General features: G+C 39.9%; 5 protein-coding genes across 5 annotated transcripts; 3 read left to right on the top strand and 2 right to left on the bottom strand.

Annotated features, from left to right (window-relative positions):
* Positions 1–3,037: 3,037 nt before the first annotated feature.
* Positions 3,038–4,256, bottom strand: K452DRAFT_62469 (uncharacterized protein). The gene has a single exon (XM_033546922.1). The coding sequence runs from the start codon at positions 4,110–4,112 to the stop codon at positions 3,282–3,284; it is 831 nt and encodes a 276-aa protein (XP_033395296.1). The 5' UTR covers positions 4,113–4,256; the 3' UTR covers positions 3,038–3,281.
* A 510-nt stretch (positions 4,257–4,766) lies between these two features.
* On the top strand, positions 4,767–7,269 carry K452DRAFT_336248 (uncharacterized protein; the record flags this gene model as incomplete). The annotated part of the gene is made up of 3 exons (XM_033545240.1): positions 4,767–5,102; positions 5,157–6,005; positions 6,057–7,269. The coding sequence occupies exons 1-3, from the start codon at positions 4,783–4,785 to the stop codon at positions 7,267–7,269; spliced, it is 2,382 nt and encodes a 793-aa protein (XP_033395295.1). The 5' UTR covers positions 4,767–4,782.
* A 47-nt stretch (positions 7,270–7,316) lies between these two features.
* K452DRAFT_274982 (uncharacterized protein) lies at positions 7,317–9,075 on the bottom strand. Its single transcript, XM_033539214.1, has 3 exons — positions 8,929–9,075; positions 8,577–8,875; positions 7,317–8,521 (listed from the first exon to the last, which is right to left on the bottom strand). Exons 1-3 carry the CDS (start codon positions 9,024–9,026, stop codon positions 7,401–7,403), a joined length of 1,518 nt encoding a protein of 505 aa, XP_033395294.1. The 5' UTR covers positions 9,027–9,075; the 3' UTR covers positions 7,317–7,400.
* A 197-nt stretch (positions 9,076–9,272) lies between these two features.
* Positions 9,273–10,680, top strand: K452DRAFT_254069 (uncharacterized protein). The gene is made up of 3 exons (XM_033538316.1): positions 9,273–9,693; positions 9,758–10,286; positions 10,382–10,680. Exons 1-3 carry the CDS (start codon positions 9,347–9,349, stop codon positions 10,535–10,537), a joined length of 1,032 nt encoding a protein of 343 aa, XP_033395293.1. The 5' UTR covers positions 9,273–9,346; the 3' UTR covers positions 10,538–10,680.
* Positions 10,681–10,868: 188 nt separating this feature from the next.
* K452DRAFT_360356 (uncharacterized protein) lies at positions 10,869–12,918 on the top strand (the record flags this gene model as incomplete). The annotated part of the gene is made up of 4 exons (XM_033546336.1): positions 10,869–11,020; positions 11,074–11,350; positions 11,405–12,272; positions 12,332–12,918. The coding sequence occupies 4 exons, from the start codon at positions 10,869–10,871 to the stop codon at positions 12,916–12,918; spliced, it is 1,884 nt and encodes a 627-aa protein (XP_033395292.1).
* Positions 12,919–13,025: the final 107 nt, after the last annotated feature.

Genomic DNA, 13,025 nt, shown 5'->3' with positions numbered 1-13,025 from the left:
AATTATACGAAAAAACATTTATCTTAGTAAATAGCTATAGTTAAATACTAATAGTTTTTAAATATATATATTCTTACTATTTTTAGAATTAGTATAGTATCTAGTACTATAGATTCTAAAAAAAATCTTTATATATTAGAATATATTTAGAGTTATATAGTAAGTTTCTTTGCTAAATATAATATACTATTTATTTTTATTTAAAGGTTAATTATTTTTTTTATAAACTAAAATTAAAGCTATTTACTAAGGTATATATATATTATTTTTAAAATAAATTTAATTAAAAGACTTCTTTAAATTATAAACTTTTAAAAATATTCTTCTTAGGTATTTATTTAGTAAGATATATATACTTAAAAAGTCTCTATAGAATATATATAATCTTATATATTTTACTTACAAATAAGTATATTATAGTATATTATTAAAAATTTTCTTAGAAAAAAGCTAAAAAAAATATATATATATATAATAAGAAAATATATATATTTTTAAAAAAATATTTTTTAAAAAAGTTATATATCTTAGATAAACTTTTAAGGGATTTTTTTTTAAAATAATTAAATTTTATAAAAGTAAACATACTTTTAAAAAATTAAATATACTTTTTTTTTAAAAAAAATTAATTAAATTATTCTTAAAAAAAAAATTAAAATATACTTCTAATAAATTCTAAAAGAAACTTAAATATATTCGAAATAAAATTTAAAATATACTTCTAATAAACTCTCTCTCTATATATATATATACATATATTCTAATAAAAGGGAAAAGATTATTAAAAAAATATAATTAAAAAATATAATTAAAAAAATATAATTAAAAAAATATAATTAAAAAAGTATAATTAAAAATTATAATTAAAAAATATAATTAAATAAAATATCTAAATATATAAAAGTAAAACTATATAAAATTAATTTTTCTTCTTCCTCTTTCTATAACTATAACCTTTATAAATATAAGCTAGAAATATATTATAATTTAGAAATTAAGTATATTCTCTATAGCTAAATTTTTAAAGAAAATATTTATCGAAAAAGTCTCTCTACGATATATAAATTTTTATATATTTCTATATATTATAATATACTATAAAAATATGTATCTTCGAAATTGAAATAAGAAATATATATATATCTTAAAAATAAAATTTAAAAATCATATATCCTAGTAATTACTTCTAAGAAAATACTTTACTTTTATTTTTTTTTAAAAAAAAATAATTCGCTTTTTTTTAAGAATATATTCTTCTTTATTTAAGAATTTATACTTTTTTTTTAAAGATTATATTTTGCTTTTTTCTAAAATATATTTCTTTTCTATTCCTCTTTTTAGGATTATATTTTTAAAAAAGAGAAATATACTCTTAAAAACTACACTCTTAAAAAGTATACTCTTAAAAAATATTCTTTAAAAAAAGAAAAATATATAATTAAAAATAGCGAAATAAACTCTTAAAAAGAAGAATATAACTTTATAAAAAATAGCGAAATATATATATATATTTTTCAAAAAAAATACGAAATATATTGTTAAAAAATTATATATTTTAAAAGTTTTTTTTTAAGATATATATATAATATTCGAATTTAATTTCTATAATTTTTAAAAGTATTTCTAAGATATTTTTTTTATAGTAAATTACTATTTATATAGCGAAAATTTCTAAGACATATATATATATATTTATTTATTTATCTTAAAAATAATATATAATATATCTTAGTAAATATCTATTACGAGTGTTTATAATATATAACCTATGTAATAGTAAAAAGATCTAATAAATATTAGTATATTTTAGAAAAAAAGATATCTTTCTTTTTTTTAAAATTTATATCTTAAATAGTAGATAGCTATTTACTACTAGAATATAGTAAATATAGTATAATATTTTAAAATTACTATATTTTATTTTCTATAGTTCTCCTAGCTAGTTAATATAGAATAAGGCTTATTTTCTTACCTCTTTATAGTTAAAAACTTAGTTCTAATTAAAAATAGCTCTATAGTTAAATTTTTAAATAAAAAAGAAGAAAAATTCCTACTAAGTATTTATAGCCTAGTATTAGGCGCCTAATATCTATTTAAATAAAATATTAGGCGTCTAGTTCTTAAAAAAAAAGCGAAATAAATTCTTAAAAATAGTAAAATATACTCTTAAAAAAAGCGAAATATAGTCTTAAAAAAAAGTAAAATATACTCTTAAAAACCGAATATATTCTTAAAAAAAATTCTAAGATATGTATATTTTTAAATTTATTTTCTAAGATATATATATTACGAGAAAAAAAAATCTAAGATATCTATTTTATTAAATAGCATTTTTTTTTTAAAAAAAATTAAGTTATACATACTTTTAAAATCTTTCTTATAAAATAAAAAGCCTTTCTAAAATATTTTATTAAAAATATTAATATATTTTAGAATATATCTAATTAAATGTATATATCTTAGTAAATAGCTAATATATTTATTAGTAGATTTTATAGTACTATAAATACTAATACTTATTTTAGAGAAATACTACTATATTACTTATAAAAATTAAATAAATAATATACTTTTATATAGTATATATTATAGTATTATAGTCGTTACTACTATAGTTATATAGTAGCGACGTACTAAACCGCCGGGTTAATTAACTAGATATAAAAGGTAGAACTAGTATCTCCTAGCTAGTACTAGGAGATACTAACTATAAGCTCTATATATAAGTAGTTATAGTAGGCGCTACTATACTACTATTATATCTCTTTATTTAATAAAATATCAATAAAGGTTTAGTTACTAAATTATTAGTAAATAAGATAGAACTAAGGATAATATTTATTTAAGTTATTCTTTCTTTATATAGTATCTTTATATACTAGCTACTAAAGTTTTTCTTAAAAATACGAGATAAAGAGATATAAAGTAGTATATTTCTAAGAAGATAATACTAGATATTTATAGATTTTAGTAGTAGAAACTTTTCTTAACTTTATAAGCGGTTTTTAAAGTTTGTTCTTACTAGTCTATATATAACTAGATATAAATTAAATAATATACTATCTCTAAAGACTTTTAAAATATACTTAATTCGTTATATTCTCTAACGTTGTTTACCGTAAAGCGAGTCTTACTATATAGCGAGCGCACTAATTAGAATATAGCCTCGTTTAGTAGGTGGCCCCTCTCGTTAACATAAACACACGTGAATTCCCGCCAAATCATTGCCTTTAGGGAGCTATAGTATATAGGAAGCTACTACTAATAATTAAATAGTACTTTTAGGTCGATGGAAGGTATGTAGGTCTAGAACTAGCTGGACCAGGTCGTGATTGTAGACCAGCACATTGGCAACCCCCTTTTATAATGTTATGGTTTCCGTGTAGGTATATAAATGTTTCGCAAGTACTGGAAATGTCTTCCGTGCTTTGAATATTTAATGTACCGTGTATAGCCTCCAACTGAGGAATTGAGATACTGGAAAAATTACCAGCAAAGTCGAGAGATGTGCCGATTTCTGACAGATATGGGAAACTAATATTACCACCGATCAAAGGGTTGTTGAATACTTCGAACGAGTTACTGATATTTACGATATCCCTGATCATGGATAAATCCTGGAGCTCCAAGTTGTTGGTGATAGATATCTCTTTAGCCGCTTTGATTTCGATACCACTCAGTGACCGGATGTTCGTATTTTCGATCTTAATGGCTACAACGTTGGTGATACCGGATTTCAAGGGGATGTATTGCAGTTTCGGAAGTAGAGACCAGTGAATTATTTCAGCGTCCGTGAGCTGAGGTAGATCGATTGTATGCAGATCTTCCAGATCCATCAGTTCCAGATTATGAACCGAGCGAATGCTGCTGAAATTTATGGAAGCCAAGCTACGGCAATGTCTTGCGGAAAAGCTGCCACTAATACGTTCGATGCCATCAAGAGTGATATCCGTAGCATCAGTGGCAATCGCAACGGACCCGGAGACAGTATTGCAAGAAGTGATAGCAGTAGCATTGGAACTTGATATCGTAGCGGTTGCGGTGTAGCTGCAATCTATGCCGGCAGTGACAACTACCACAAATGCGAAGATAATTATCCACCTTTCGAGCATAGTTGCTGTATTTGTCCAAAAATAAGGCTGGAGAACGGTAGTTGAAGGCAGTTAGTAAAGTAGCCAATAGTGAGATATAGGCTGAGAAAGATTATAGTTTGAGTAGGGGTTATGATATATGCTTTAAGCCTAGCACCTGGGTCGTGTTAAAAGAATAAATCGGGAGGGGCTTAGTAACACACTTTCTATAGATAGCAATGAGCTGAGGGACACCGCTTCTAAAATTAATAGTTATTGTGGAGAGCGGAAACCATGATGACGATTAAGTTACAAATTGGGATAAAGCTGCAGATGAGAAGTCAGCTGGTGGAAAAATAACAAAAATTCACAGGGAAATCACATTACGAGCCTTTTTCCATGAATAAGAGCATCTCTCCTGCGATCTTCTAATGCAAAGTATTCTCTCACCAATGAAAATTTGTTAACCAGGACTGAAAATATGATGCCCTTTCGAAAGTCTCCTAGAGCTCCTCTATCGTCTCAAAACAACCATGAATCTATACCTCTCAATTCAAAGGACGCAACCAATACTAATTCAGGAGCATCAGGCTTGAACACCCTTGGAAAAATTCAGAAATGGAAAGTTTCGCATTCTTTGGTTGGATGGTACTTCAGTGTCAAGACAGGCGCTTTCATCACCGCCCTCCTTTCTATGACCAATTTATCGACAATGGTCTATGCCCTTCGAACCGCGGACTGGAAAAGCCATGACAGGGGTGTCCTGCTTGACGGAGATTGTAACTCTGTACGCAACGCCAATATGTGGATTCACGTATATATCAACGTTGCAAGCACACTACTTCTCGGAGCTAGTAGCTTTGCAATGCAATGTTTCTCGGCACCTACCAGGGAGCAAATCAACAAAGCTCACAAAAAACGGATTTGGTTGGATATTGGTGTCCCAAGCCTCCGCAATGTAAGGTTCATGCGCAGAAAATATGTTATTATGTGGTATACACTTGCGGCCACATCTTTAGTCCTTCATCTTTTGTAAGTCTACGTTTTAAATAATTCTGAAAACAATTTGACCTTTATATATCGTAGATTCAACTCTACTATCTTTTCGACGCTTGATGCTAGATCCTATACTGCCTACACCCTCAGAGGTGGGGTTTTGGAGGTATACAACGGAAGTGTATACGCAAAAGCTAGATACATGACGGAGAACACGCCTTATTCTGACCTAATCCTTCCTTCCAACCCCGAGAAAGAAGAAATACAAGGACTCGAATATTTCAAGACAACCCTGACCACGGAAGATTTACTCACAAAAGAAGAGTGCATATCCGCATTCGGGAAAGCTTTTGTGTCAGACCGGCGCATGATAATATTAGATCTGTCAAATGAGACGATCTGGTTCTCAACCCTTGCCATGCCTGGCACTTTCAACTTGAACACTTTAATAAATGCTTCATACGCGGTTAACATCAACGGCAATTCTGTTCCAGAAAACTGCATCCCAGATCCGACCTGGTGGATGTGTGGGTCAGCACCAGAATGTGGAAGCATTTGCAACTACGGCGAAAAGAACGATTGGACACCATTCGGATTTTCTGCTGAAAGATGCTTTAGCCCTCGACTCCCTGAAAGCTGTAGACTAGAGATCAGTCGTGGCTTTGCTATAACAGTCTCCGTAGTCGGCCTCATTAAAGCCTTGGTTGTTGGTATCGGCGCCTTTTCTTCTAGACCGCCTCCTCTTCTGACAATAGGGGATGCCGTCTCCTCGTTCCTAGAACATCCAGATCCGACGACCACAGGAGCATGCTTCCTTCAAAAGAGAGACCTGGATGCCTGTCCTCCATCATGGACTATTGCTCCAAAATTTTGGATGCCGAGACGTAAACATCGGATCCAAGCCATTAGCCGGCGAAAAACGACTCTATACTTGAACCTGTATGTAAAGTCCCTACCAAGCACTAAAACACCTATTGATTTTGACGCTAGATATCTTCTCGTTACTGTTATAATACTACTTGTTCTCGTCCTTGGATTTCATAACATCAAGGGAGCAAAGAATTTTATGTCTCTTGTCAGCCCATCTCTATGGGGTATGAGCGTTCAAACGCTCATCACGGGTCCGGTTGTTAGTACTGACTCGCTGTTCAATACTGCTATGCTAGCCAACATAGCCCAACCAATTTTGTCCTGTTTATATTTTTTATACAACGGCGCCCTGACCTCGATGTGCTTAGCCGCCGAATGGGATCAATTTGGAGCAAATCGAAAGAGCCTTCGTGTGTCAGGCATTCCAACTGGATCCCAACGATGTTCATACTCTTTACAACTTCCATTCCGGTTCGGTATTCCACTAATGGCCATATCAGGTGCTCTACACTGGCTTGCATCCCAATGCATTTTCATGGTTAGCATTATATTTGTTGACCAAAACAAGTCTGCCTTCATTTTAGGCTACTCAGTACCCGCGATTTCCTCATTATTACTCCTATCTCTTATCATGTTCGCCTACGCCGGCTCGATTGCATCCTACCCCTTAAAGAACGGAATACCTGTTGTGGGAAGCTGTAGTGCCGCTATTTCAGCTGCATGTCATCCAGAATCAGATGGAAAGAACCCCAGCGTCTGTCTTCCAGTTATGTGGGGGATGTTAAAGCAAAAAGGGGATACTGAAATCCATTGCGGATTTACAAACCGAGAAGTCGAACTTCCCCAACAGTCGATGAGCTATAAGGTTTGGGCAACGAGAACAAAAGAATGTCTCAAAAAATTTGGACTGGCAACTTATATTACGGATGATAGGCCATATCTTCCTCCCCTTCTTAACTTCTCGGAGTATTCAACCGCGTTCCGGATGCTATTTTCTAAAAGGCTGTATGAGTTTTACTTTCACGCACTGAAAGAACCCAAACCTGGGTCGCTGGAACACGGAGACTTCCAAGCGCGGGCGCAGATTCTCTCAAGGATGATGTACGATGCTTGGGAAGATATTCCGGACGTAAAACACTATCATGCCAAGGAGACCTGGGAATATTTAGAAAAGAAATTTGGTGAGATACCAAGGAGCGGACGAGCACCTCAAACCACATCTGGGCCATATAAGACTTCAGTGTCTCCCGATACATGTAACGGGGGATCATCTAATCTCAGACACTGGCTCGAGTATGTGTGGAATGATGCTTATTCAAGGGCGGAACAGTAAGTGCTGTTAGAAAAGTATTTTCCGTTAGAAGATCTATGCAATAGATCACCTAGACTCCATTATGAAATTTATGGACTCGCCTTTTGGTTAATACTATAATGAAAGCGACAAACATTTGCGTGGTTTCTCCCCTAATAGAGGCCAGGAACAATCCTATAAGGGACCTTTTTGCAGTACTCGTCCCAGTCTTTCCCATACTTGGCTTTGCACTTTTCCTCGTCCCTCATCTCGCGATGGATCAAAAGGATGGCAAAGTAAATCATAAAGAAGTAGGTAACAAGCATGCCCCATCCTTTTGCTTCACCGGGGACAATCTCTGTCTTCACTGGCTGTCCGCCAATGAAGCTACCGTCTGCAGGCGATTTGCCATCAGAATCAGGAGCAGGTGAGGAGTGCAATATAACATAGCCGGCGATGCCGGTAGGGAGGACATAGGCCCAAGACATGAACCAGTCGCCCAGGTAGTTGATGTGCCTTGCTGTTCCCCACCATCCAGAAATAAGCAGCTTGCTGCCGGCACTCGTCTCCATGTATTTCAGATGTTTGACCTTGGGATCCTCAGGGTTGCTGCGGAAACGGTTCTTCTCGTTGTTTGCACCACGGAAGATGTAATAGCCTGCACCCTGCACGGCGAGGATGGCAGCGATTTCCATGTAAGACAGCTCCTTGGGGTGAATGGCGAGGTATCGCGCCTGGAGCGAGTACGTGAATGGGACCCACACAAGATCGCCAAAGGCAAGCATAATACCAAAGCCGTCCGTCGTAATGTCCATTGTAGTAAGTATTGCCGGTTCCATGTAAAGTGCATCGAACACATAGAACGCCTGGGCAAACGTGACGATGAGGATACTGACGGTAATCTTGCCAAAGTTTGCATACTGACGCGCGATGAACGCGAGGTCAAACAAGATCCAGGCAAGCATTCCTGGCCGCAGTTCCATCCAAGACTTGATGTCAATCTCGCCGAGAAGAGGTAGAGTGATCCGGGGGTTGAGTTCTCGTCCAATGAACCAGTCGTAAAGCATGTTCCCACTATGGCCACCAACCGCGAGCTCACGATTCTCGGAATTGCCTCGCTTGACGGAGAAGCTTCGAACATAAACAAAGGTTGCCAGTATGTAGGAGATGAGGATATTCGTCGTGAGAATTGGGATGTAGTTTGTCCAGATGAAGGACCACAGGGGGAATTCAGCGCCATAGATGAGTGTCCCCACGGCAGCAATTGCCATTGTTACCATGGCCGATGAGAATGCTGCAAAGTGTCGATCAGTAGACGTCCGTGAGTAGGCATTCATCGAAAAACCAACCATTGAACCTATATTTGAGCTTCCCACCAGAGCGTAACTGCACACCGTGAATCTCCTGCGCGGGCAGGACTGCGTTCAGTACAAGGCTGAACAGATAGTATGCCAGAGTCCAGCCCACAGTCTGCACATTGAGCAAGCTGGAGAAGCCTTGCCATCCAACCTCCTTCTTCAATTGATCAAGCGAAAGGGTTGAGGGGTGTAGGAGAGATGGCGCAGGACAGCCGGACACGTCATTGCAGACAAAGGCGAAGATGTAGCACAGGATAGGGAGGCCAAAGGATACACCAGCAGCTCCAAGTCTGAGAGCGTGATTAGCATTGAACGGACGGGTGGGACAGGGAACGATGCGTACGGGCCGCCGAATTCCATGGGGTGGGCACGCTTCTCCTTGGGAGTCGCGGCGGGCGATGCCAATTGCCCATTGGGCTTTCTCTCTCGTAGCTGGCTCATGGTGGGATTGGAGTAGTGGAGGTGTAGAGGAAGATGGAAGAGTGGCGCGTGAGGGGGTCTTAGTACTCTTACCTTCGTAGTAGCTATTCTGGTAGCTCCAAAAATCGTGTCATGCAGTACCTAGTGGCTAGTGGTCCAAGCTCCCACTCTCCGCCGCCCGGGCGCCCGCATGCAAGCGCCAAGCACAGGGATTGGAAAGCTGACGCGCCCTCGCAACGCGGCGAGCTCGAATCGTGCGGGAAATGTGGGCGACGTAAGGCAGATCTCTATCGCTACATCGCCTCTTCCCCAACTTCCCGTCGCACTCGTCCGCATCAACCATGAGGCTCTACTATTCGTGCGCTTTGGCCGCACTGTTGTGGTCGTCACTGGGCACGGCTTCCGACGACAAGAAATCCGAGAAGAAGCTCAAGCCTTGCACCATCCGCTCGCCGAGTGATCGCTTTTTCGACCTGAACCCTATCAGTGTCCAGCCGGGCAAGGCGAAAGATTCAAAGTCGCCAGCCGAGAGCTGGCATGCCAAAGGCTATGACTACCCCGCCAACTTCACGCTGAACTTCTGCGGCCCCGTCGTGGAAGAGTTGACGGATGTCGAGGACGTGGACAAGGCGCACTGGGGAAACGTCAGTGCCTTCTACGTCAAGCACGGCAAGACGTATTCCATTGGGTGAGTGGCGCGGCAACGGGCGTGAGCCACCAACGACTCTACTGATCATCCATGCGCCTCCCAGGCAACAAAACTCCGAACCAATATTTCGGGGCCGCAAGCTTGTCCTCGAATATACTGGCGGCTCATACTGCTCATCCAGCGTCTCTTCCAGGGAACTTCCAGCCTACGACTCTTGGTCCACCAGGAAAGAGAAAGACGATGACGACGACGACGACGAAGACGATGATGACGATGATTACCGGTCGAGGAAACCTGTCAAGGGTGACAAACGCCGGAAATCAACTATCGTCTCTCTTCTTTGTGAAACGGACTCTCTGGCTCCTCCCACTGAAGCGACCGTGGCCTTTGTAGCCGCAAGTCCAGATGAATGTACCTACTTCTTCGAGGCCAGAAGCAAAGCTGCCTGCGGAGGTATTGAAAAAGAGACGCAAACACTTGGTCCCGGCGGAGTCTTCGGTGTCATTGCAATCATTGCTGTGCTTGTCTACCTTGTCGGCGGTTGCGTGTATCAACGCACTGTGATGCATCAGCGCGGATGGCGCCAGCTTCCAAACTACTCCATGTGGGCTGGAATTGCCAGCTTTATCGGCGTAAGTTGAGCCAATGCTGTCCCACGAAATTGATTCGGCCCAAACATGCTAATAGAGATGGTCAAGTTGGAAAAACTGAGCTAATCGTTCCGCAGGACATGTTTGTCATTCTCACCTCGTCGTGTGCTCGTATGATACCCGGCCGCCGGGGCTACAACCAGGTTTCTTTGAACAATGGAGGCCGAAGAGGACGGGATTCTGATGATGAGAACCGCCTAATCGATGAGCTCGACGAGTCGTGGAATGATTAAAATTCAAGTCAAAGGTGCATTTGAAGGCGTTTGGTGTATTGGCGCTTTGGTTATTATGGCACCTTGCGTGTCTTTATAGAGATTTGTCTTAGAGATTGTGCGTAGGACAAAGCCGTGGCCGAATTGAAGACTTTGAACTCTGCTGATGTCTGGGCATCTCCAATCAAGCTTTCCATTGACGAATCAGTACACAGGAAGCCTTGTGGACCCTACCTAGCGTGCCTCGCTGAAATCAATGCTGTCATACACGTAACCCAGCCTACATAAAGACTTCCCGCACCCCCTTAGCAAAGATATATATTTAACTACACTTGCCTTTTTGCGAACTACCATGGCTAAAGAAAAGGCTGCCAGGGTAATATACTGGCATCGTACGGACCTGCGATTGCACGACTCGCCAGCGCTTCAAGCAGCATTGGACCTGGAGCCTGAATGCCTTTGGCCAGTCTGGACTTGGGACAGCCATTATGTATACCGTGCTCGGTCAGTATCACCCTGTCTTCCGGCATGCATCATTTAGCTGATCATCAGTGTAGGGTTGGCCCCAACCGATGGAAGTTTTTGATTGAATGTCAAAAAGACCTTTCCGCTTCTATTACTAAGTTAAACCCTAAATCACAGCTCTTTGTACTTCGTGAGGCACCACAGACCTTGTTTCCAAAGCTTTTTAGATCGTGGCGAGTAACCCATCTGGTGTTTGAAAAGGACACGGATGCGTACGCCCGTGAGAGAGATGAGATGATTTTAAAATTCGCACAAGAGGCTGGAGTCGAGGTCATTGTCAAGACAGGGAGAACTCTCTATGACCCTGATGTAAGCCTCTCTCTTTCAGGTCTGCGTTGAAACCTCTGTCTGACAACGTTGCAGCTGCTTGTAAAAGAGAACCATGGAAAACCTACTATGAGCATCACCACAGTCCAGAATCTAGCTAAGAAGCTTGGAACGGTCCCGCGCCCGATACCTGCGCCAAGAACTTTGCCAGATCCAGGTCATACGGACATTGATTTTGAGCAAGAAAGACCATGTCATACGCCAGATCATAACAACGTTCAGCGTAATCAGGCAGATAACTCCTATTCAACCCTCTCAGGGCCCTTTGATGATTTTTCTGTCCCCACAATGGAAGAGCTAGGCTTGAAGCCTGCCACCACACCTCATAAGGGCGGAGAGACGGTAGCTCTCCGAATGTTGGATGAGATAATTAAGAACAAAGACTATACGGCTACCTTTGAAAAACCGAAGACGGCACCTACAGCCTTCTCGCCTCAAGCTACGACTCTTCTTTCTCCTTATCTCCACTTCGGCTCTCTCAGTTGTCGCGAGTTCTATTGGCGTGTTCAAGACATCGTCAATTCGTACAAGGGCAATGCCAGTTTCCCACCAGTTAGTTTGACAGGCCAGTTGTTGTTCCGCGACATGTATTTCGGAGCTCAAGCTGCATTGGGTTACAGTTTCGGGCAGTCATACAACAACCCCTATTGTCGGTTCATCCCATGGCATCTACCCTCCAAAATAAATACAGCCAAGAAACTCATCACTGGTGAATACGAGATTGATTCTCCGGTTGCTGAAGAGTACTTCCAAAGATGGAAGCAAGGAAGAACCGGTTTCCCATGGATCGATGCATTGATGCGCCAGCTGAAGGTAGAGGGATGGATCCATCACCTGGGCCGACATGCTGTGGCCTGCTTTCTTACGCGTGGGGGGTGCTACGTCGACTGGGAGCGTGGTGCCGGTATGTTACAATACATTCGATAGCTTATCTTGATATCCATACACTAACGCTGATATCAGAGGTTTTCGAAGAATGGCTCATAGATCACGAATCGGCCTGCAATATTGGCAATTGGCAGTGGCTCTCTTGCACGGCATTTTACAGCCAATTCTACCGCTGCTATTCGCCCATTGCTTTCCCGCAAAAGTGGGACAAGGAAGGCCACTTTGTGAAAGAATTCGTCCCGGAGCTGGAGAGATTTGAAACCAAATACATATATGAACCATGGAAAGCGCCAATTGTGGACCAAAAGAAATGGGGCTGTCTCATCAAAGGGGACAGACCAGTTGAGGAAGGAGGATATAAGACATATCCCAAGCCAATGTTCGACTTCTCGGAGCGGAGGGAGATATGTATCAACGGCATGAAGAACGCGTACCAAATCGGGCTGTTTGGAGACGACCCAAAAGTTTTGGACGGAACATGGAGAGAACTGTTTGATAATAGTGCTGAAGGGCCTACAAAGGGCAAGCAAGGCCCACCAGGTGCCATGGTTGGGGAAGATGCAACGCAAGACTCTGGAGGCTCCGAAGCCAAGGCGACTCGCAAACGTCGAGGCGGTACTCAAAGTACCCTAGATGCTTTGTTAAAGAGATCAAGGCAATGAGTGAAGAACCCATGGTTTGACGATTTCTGCAGCTTAGTACTAGAGAATGATATTTGGAACAATTCTGGGTTGCGTGTGAAATGTCATATTTTAAAACTGGGCTCACC

This window comes from Aplosporella prunicola, assembly GCF_010093885.1.
Source record: "Aplosporella prunicola CBS 121167 unplaced genomic scaffold K452scaffold_19, whole genome shotgun sequence".
Lineage (NCBI taxonomy): Eukaryota > Fungi > Ascomycota > Dothideomycetes > Botryosphaeriales > Aplosporellaceae > Aplosporella > Aplosporella prunicola.
This window is presented reverse-complemented; position numbering and strand designations above follow the sequence as displayed.

Excerpts from the sequence above, each read along its gene's own strand:
- K452DRAFT_274982 (XM_033539214.1), bottom strand. The coding sequence starts at position 9,026 with ATGAGCCAGCTACGAGAGAGAAAGCCCAATGGGCAATTGGCATCGCCC. Across the intron at positions 8,876-8,928 it reads CCCATGGAATTCGGCGGCCC|ACTTGGAGCTGCTGGTGTAT; the intron begins GTACGCATCGTT and ends TCACGCTCTCAG. Across the intron at positions 8,522-8,576 it reads GCTCAAATATAGGTTCAATG|CATTCTCATCGGCCATGGTA; the intron begins GTTGGTTTTTCG and ends GACACTTTGCAG.
- K452DRAFT_62469 (XM_033546922.1), bottom strand. The coding sequence starts at position 4,112 with ATGCTCGAAAGGTGGATAATTATCTTCGCATTTGTGGTAGTTGTCACT.
- K452DRAFT_254069 (XM_033538316.1), top strand. The coding sequence starts at position 9,347 with ATGAGGCTCTACTATTCGTGCGCTTTGGCCGCACTGTTGTGGTCGTCA. Across the intron at positions 9,694-9,757 it reads GGCAAGACGTATTCCATTGG|GCAACAAAACTCCGAACCAA; the intron begins GTGAGTGGCGCG and ends TGCGCCTCCCAG. Across the intron at positions 10,287-10,381 it reads GAATTGCCAGCTTTATCGGC|GACATGTTTGTCATTCTCAC; the intron begins GTAAGTTGAGCC and ends ATCGTTCCGCAG.